Genomic DNA, 6,517 nt, shown 5'->3' on the forward strand with positions numbered 1-6,517 from the left:
AGTCGTCCGAGGAAGAAGAGTCCTCTGTCAAGAACAGCTCGCACGGGTCAATCTTCAAGCGATCGCATATAACACAATTACTACCGGCGGCGACGGAGGACGGGCTATTGAGAAGAATTGAATGGCGATGAAGGTTCACATACCTTCCCGGCGGCCAGGCTTCCGCTGCGCCGACGAAACCATGGCTGATTCGCAGGATTCCGCGGTCGATTCGGGTGAAGCGAAGGGGAACATGCACGGCGGTGCGGCGGGAGTGTTTCTGCGGGTCAGATTCGAGGGGGAGGGCTTGTGCAGGACGGGATATGCGGCGGCGCGCGCTGGTGACGAAACATGAGCGTTGTGGAGGGTGGGTCAATGTCCTTCACACCAACTGATTTCAGCGGATGGGGTTTGCGCTCGGGCAGGCTTGTGAAACTGGGTACTTTGTGTTCCGCGGCGCGGAACTTGATGGTCTGGAAAATATTTTCAGACGTGGGCTCTGGCCATTTTTTTTGCTCCAAACACGAAAAATGGAGGTTATTATGTGGATACGGGTTCGATATGGGATCTATTAAGAGATGGCTCCGTTGGTTCCTAGTCCCATACTACCATCGTGGAATGACAATTTGATCATGCTAATCTTCCAGCCACGCTCCGTCAATGTTGACATGTGCATTTTCTGGTATGGCTTTGCTTGCTACTCCCTCCATCTAGAAATATAAGACGTTTTGGTTATTTTATAGGTTTACTTATTTTTATTTATATCTAGTCTACTGTTAGTGTGTAAGTTTCACTCCTTTGAATTTGTATCTAGTCAACTTTTAACAATATCTAAAATATTTTATATTATTGCACGGAGGGAGTATATGCTGCATTTCTATAACCTCAAATACCTTTGCCTGAATTAAACCTCAAACACCCTCCTCTTTCGCTGGATGTGGACAGTGCCGTCTTTGAAGTGGTCTGTACGAAATGCAAATTTGACCGTGGGCGACTAAGGACCCGCGCGTTTGGTTGTAGGAGGAAGGTTCTGAAAACTCAAGTGCAGATCAGTGATACAATTCAAACTTTGAAAAGCAGCCGCCTTGAGAGGAGGAGGATTTCCTCTTAGCCGACGGAGTCTTGACTCTTGATTAAGCGAAAACTGTCCCATGGCAAATGCAAGTGGACATGGATGGCGACTTATCTGTCAGAGAGAAGGAAAGTAGAAGTATCCTGTTTTTTTCGAAATGGAGTAGAAGTATCCTGTGCGGCCGCGAATCCGTTGGATGGAAAAGAGGATATACTAGCAATATTGGCTTTTGGAATAATTTACACTAGAGATTTTGCACCTCATAAAAAACATCCAGCAACCATTATATCTGCCCCCCTCATTGAATCTACTTTTTATTCAAGAAAATATCATATACTACTTGGCTCTGCACTTGAACGGCGGTTGTAGGAGGAAGGTTCAACAGCCTCTTATGTTTGTTATCCTATTTACATATTGTACTAATGTAGCTGAAACCTTGGCTCTGGCTTATCTCCATCAATTGATACAAACAAATAAAAGAAAAAAAATTGATATGGTGAACAACAACTAAATAAAGTTTCAAAGTCTTTTTCAAGCGATCTTACATCAAAATCATTTTCCCGAAGATTTGATAAATGTATGTCTCTAAAAGAAATACTAAAATTTGATAATATGGATTAAAGGTATCAAAGATCAACAAAGCATGTGGATTGCTAGATACTCGCTTGGCTCAATTCAGTGCATGCATTGGAGGTGGAAGAACTATCCTATAGCATGGCATGGACAATTTAAAGGGCACAAGAAGAAAAAAATTTACCATCATTCCGTAAGCCGTGGTCGACCAACAAACATGAATCTTTTGGATGACCGGTTCTTACAATGATATTAATTTTCTCTGGATCTTTGCAAAGCTAGGCATGGATGAGTCACCACCAGTACACTTCCAAGCGAATGGTCACACATACAAAATAGGTTACTACCTTGTGCGTGAAATATATCTGAAGTGGGCAACTTTTGTGAAGCCAATTCCAATCCCCCAAGATAAGATTTTTTTTTTTGATAATCATAATGTACAAGTGACGGTAAGGAAAGACATAGAGAGATTATTTGAGATTTTGCAAGCTTAATTTGCTATTGTCGAGAACAAGCTAGGATTTAGAAAGTGATTTGTTGGCACACCATGAATGTTTGTGTGATCATTCACAACGAGATCAAAGGAGAACTAGCATGGAATAGATATGGGTTACGGATTTCCTATATTTTGTGCCCTAAAATGCAAAGAATGGCGCCCTATTTACTCATGGAGATGCCATGAGAGCTACCATGGCCCATGACCATGGCAACTTAGACTTCGGTGGTTTTTGTCCTTTTTATAGTACTAGAGAAAGAAAAATGGCAAGCGTTTCCATTTGCAGATCACGTTGATCGAAGCACCATAAAAGTTAGGCCTTTTTGGGTACTTGTGCGACCGAGCGGCAATGGTGAACACGCGGCGCACCCCGGGGCTCGACGCGCCGCAGACGCCTCCCTGACACGCCAAACCGGTGCGGTGCTGCCATCCACCCTTTGTTAGTTCTGGCGTCAGCAGCCACCAGGACCGTGACGTCCGGGCGCTTGGCTGTCAGTGACGATCGTCTCTTTGCCTCTCTGGTCAACTCAGCAACCGCGTTGGTGCTCCTGCACTCCTCCCATAAATCCTCCTTAATCTTCCCCTCGTTTCCGAAACGCAGCCGCCGCTAGCAACAACCATCGACTGACTAATAAGGGCCCGGCTGTTCCTCTCCCCCGCCGTTATCTCTGCATCTGTTCCTCTGCCATGGCCGAGCAGCTCATCTCCACGTCCGTGCACCACAAGCTGCCCGACAGCTACGTCCGGAACGAGGCGGAGCGGCCGCGCCTCGACGAGGTCGTCGCCGACGCCAACATCCCCGTCGTCGACCTCGCCCACCCCGACCGCGCCACCGTCGTGTCCCAGATCGGCGCCGCATGCCGCTCCCACGGCTTCTTCCAGGTTTCAGTTCGTTCCACCACGCATTCCACATGACTACTACCTCTGCTGTGCTCTGCTTTTCTTTTTTCGCTAACAACTGTCCTCTGCGATCAAATTCGCCAGGTGCTCAACCATGGGCTACCAGTGGAGCTGATGCTGGCGGCGATGGCTGTGGCGAACGACTTCTTCCGGCTCTCGCCGGAGGAGAAGGCCAAGCTCTACTCCGACGACCCGGCCAAGAAGATGCGTCTCTCCACCAGCTTCAACGTCCGCAAGGAGACCGTGCACAACTGGCGCGACTACCTCCGCCTCCACTGCCACCCGCTCGAGCAGTTCGTCCCGGACTGGCCAGCAAATCCACCGCCCTTCAGGTAACCTAATTCAATTGCCGCTTGGCGCCATTGACTCCATCGATTACATCTTGCTTCTGTACGTGTTCAAAGAAGCACAGCGCTGCAGAGTACAGACTAACCAAACTCGTGTGATGCTGTTCACGTGGATGGTACAAGATCAGTAAAACCCATGTTTGAACTTTGCACTAACTAATCAGTAGTTGTTTACAAATACTTTCTCCTTTTTTAAAAACTTTTCTGTAATTGTTTTAATATGTCTTTAGTCCTGGCTTCCCGCTACAACTACCTTTAAAATATGCTCGTAGTAGTAACTATACAAGTACTACTCATGTGGCTAGCTTTCTATAGTTGACAATGCTACATTCAAAGTCACAATGTTCCAAAGTCCCGATGTTCCAGCATAACTTTACTTTCTCAGCTTGGAAACTGCAAACCTTTGTTAAATCTTTCCTCACTGATGCCTAACCAAGGTAAATTATTGGAACTTCCAAGATTCAACCATAAACAAACAATGAACTACTAGTACTACTGTACAACTAATATTTTCCTTCACGACACATGAGACTGAGCTGTGTACGCAAGTACAAGACAAATTATACTCTGTACCTGGAACGACTTTTCCAAGTGCTGCAGAGGCAGGGCATACCATGCGTTTCTAGGACAGACATGGTTCCTGCATTCAGAAAAAACATAAGATGGCAGAGAATCCAGTACCGCACAGACGAGAAAGTAGCAGTGGCCCACCTTAGCACCACACCATGTCCCTGAATGTCATGCTAGAATTTAGCATAAACGTGCCTGGGGGGCCTCGGCAGAGAGTAGAGACATGAAGGCGCTGTTGAGAGCTTTTCACATGTCAGTATGCCTATTTTGCGCTATGCCCATGAAAGCGGCAATTTGCAGAATTGTCGCCGTAGAAACGTGAATATCAACCACACCGCGACACCACAGCACAACAAGGACATCCTCCTTTTGTGTTGCAAAAGAAGAAAAAGATGAAATTACAAGGACAAGATAAGAGCCCTGGTCACAGTCACATGAACACATGATGGATGTATGGAACATTTCACCTGCTACGGATCCGGAACTAGATCTCATCTGGTTGGAAGATGGGCAGGGTTCATTGGGTGTGGGGTTAGCGATATATTTCACCAGATCTTATTGGTGGACGTGACAATGGAACATAGGACAGTAGGACCATGATCATGGACAAGTTGTACCCAACATGGCCCTACTAATCAGCATGGTCAGTCAGTTAGATCATGGCAGAAAATATCTAGCTTGATACTTGTACTGCATAGTTCTTGAATAGTGTTGAGTCAAGTCGAATCGGAACTTTGAAATCGACCTTAGTACTAATTATAGTGTAACTATGTGGCTGTCCAAACACTTGAACATAAAATCCTCTAATTCATTCACATGGGACTTGAAATCTGCAGTTCAAACAGACATTGAGGGTTTATAAATGTGCTGCTATTGATCACCCACTTTTTTTTCTTTGATCATAAATCAGGGATATAATGAGTGAATACTGCAAAGAAGTTCGAAATCTTGGGTTCAGGCTCTACGCTGCGATATCAGAGAGCCTGGGGTTGGAAGACGACTACATCAAGAATGTGCTTGGCGAGCAGGAGCAGCACATGGCCGTGAACTTCTACCCCAAGTGCCCATCGCCGGAGCTCACTTATGGGCTCCCGGCGCACACGGACCCAAACGCCCTCACTATCCTGCTCATGGACGAACAGGTGGCCGGGCTACAGGTCCTCAAGGAAGGCAAGTGGATCGCCGTGAACCCCCGTCCCAACGCACTCGTGATCAATCTTGGCGATCAACTGCAGGTGATGCACCAAGTACCAAAAGATCCAACGGTTGTACTGTATATATAGTTTTATAATGTTCATGTTATATATACATCTTGCGGTGGTTAGGGGCCTAGCTAGTTGTAGAACACATTGCTAATTGTTTAGAAGGTCGGAATATTGTCCGACCTGCTTGCTTGAACTGAACTGCATCTAGATGACTAAGACAATCACTTGACCGACCAGAGGAGAAGTCTAAACAATGTTCTCTTGAACAGCCCAATGATTTAGTCTGATGCTTCATGTGCGCCCATACAATAGTCCATGTAGCATCATGCACCTACACAAGATCAAATCATTTTTTATGGTTTGCCTAGTGCACTCTTTTCTGAACTCAGGAACTCTGAAGTGCTAACTGAACCTAATACCAATTGCTTGCAGGCCCTGAGCAATGGGAGATATAAGAGCGTGTGGCACCGAGCCGTAGTGAACTCGGACAGAGCAAGGATGTCCATCGCTTCCTTCCTGTGCCCCTGCAATAGCGTGACTCTTGGTCCCGCCGAGAAGCTCATCGGTGATGAAACGCCCGCCGTCTACCGAAATTACACCTACGACGAGTACTACAAAAAGTTCTGGAGCAGGAACTTGGATCAGGAACACTGTCTGGAGCTCTTCAGAACCTAGCTGTAGGCAGAGAACGGAAAAGTCCGGAAGCTTTTTTGTGCTCATGCCGTTTTGTTGGTGTACTTCCGTGGTATATGAGCTGTTGTTGCCCTGGTCGATCTCGTTTCAGGCTCCGCGGCAACTCTGCTCTAACTGATTGCAGCGTTGACCGTATGCATCCCCTGAGGGAGAGCTACTACTGAGAAATTGTTGCTAGCTGTAGTATGGTCATTTTCGTATTTTTTTAATAACTGCAAGTGTTTACCAGTGTCTTATTAATTGGTAAACTACATATAAGCGTAGGTACGAGAGCGCTTACTGTACTCCCTCCCTTTCCCATTAAATAAGGTGAGCACGTCTTTCGAGATTTCTCTTTGACTAAGAATTAGCCTAAGTAGTAGGAAGTTATATGATAAATAGCTTATATCGTTAGAAAGTGATTTTCAATATCCAATGATATGGATTTGTGTTGTGTGATTGAGTTATTGCTACAGCTAGCAACAAGTCAGCAACAATTTCTCAGTAGCTCTCCGTCAGGGGTGGCCAACGCTGCAATCGGTTGGAGCTGAGTTGCCGTGGAGCTTGAAACGAGATCGATGAGGGCAACAACAGCTCATAACCACGAAAGTACACCAACAAAATGGCATGAGCACAAAAAAGCTTCCGGACTTTTCCGTTCTCTAGCCTACAGCTAGGTTCAGAAGAGACAGTGTTCCTGATC

General features: G+C 46.1%; 1 protein-coding gene across 1 annotated transcript; it reads left to right on the plus strand.

Annotated features, from left to right (window-relative positions):
• Positions 1-2,792: 2,792 nt before the first annotated feature.
• On the plus strand, positions 2,793-6,163 carry LOC124701093 (flavanone 3-dioxygenase 2-like). The gene is made up of 4 exons (XM_047233141.1): positions 2,793-3,002; positions 3,105-3,352; positions 4,848-5,172; positions 5,575-6,163. Exons 1-4 carry the CDS (start codon positions 2,808-2,810, stop codon positions 5,815-5,817), a joined length of 1,011 nt encoding a protein of 336 aa, XP_047089097.1. The 5' UTR covers positions 2,793-2,807; the 3' UTR covers positions 5,818-6,163.
• The last annotated feature ends 354 nt before the right edge of the window (positions 6,164-6,517 follow it).

Source organism: Lolium rigidum, chromosome 3, assembly GCF_022539505.1.
Source record: "Lolium rigidum isolate FL_2022 chromosome 3, APGP_CSIRO_Lrig_0.1, whole genome shotgun sequence".
Lineage (NCBI taxonomy): Eukaryota > Viridiplantae > Streptophyta > Magnoliopsida > Poales > Poaceae > Lolium > Lolium rigidum.

Excerpts from the sequence above, each read along its gene's own strand:
- LOC124701093 (XM_047233141.1), top strand. The coding sequence starts at position 2,808 with ATGGCCGAGCAGCTCATCTCCACGTCCGTGCACCACAAGCTGCCCGAC. Across the intron at positions 3,003-3,104 it reads GCTCCCACGGCTTCTTCCAG|GTGCTCAACCATGGGCTACC; the intron begins GTTTCAGTTCGT and ends CAAATTCGCCAG. Across the intron at positions 3,353-4,847 it reads GCAAATCCACCGCCCTTCAG|GGATATAATGAGTGAATACT; the intron begins GTAACCTAATTC and ends ATCATAAATCAG.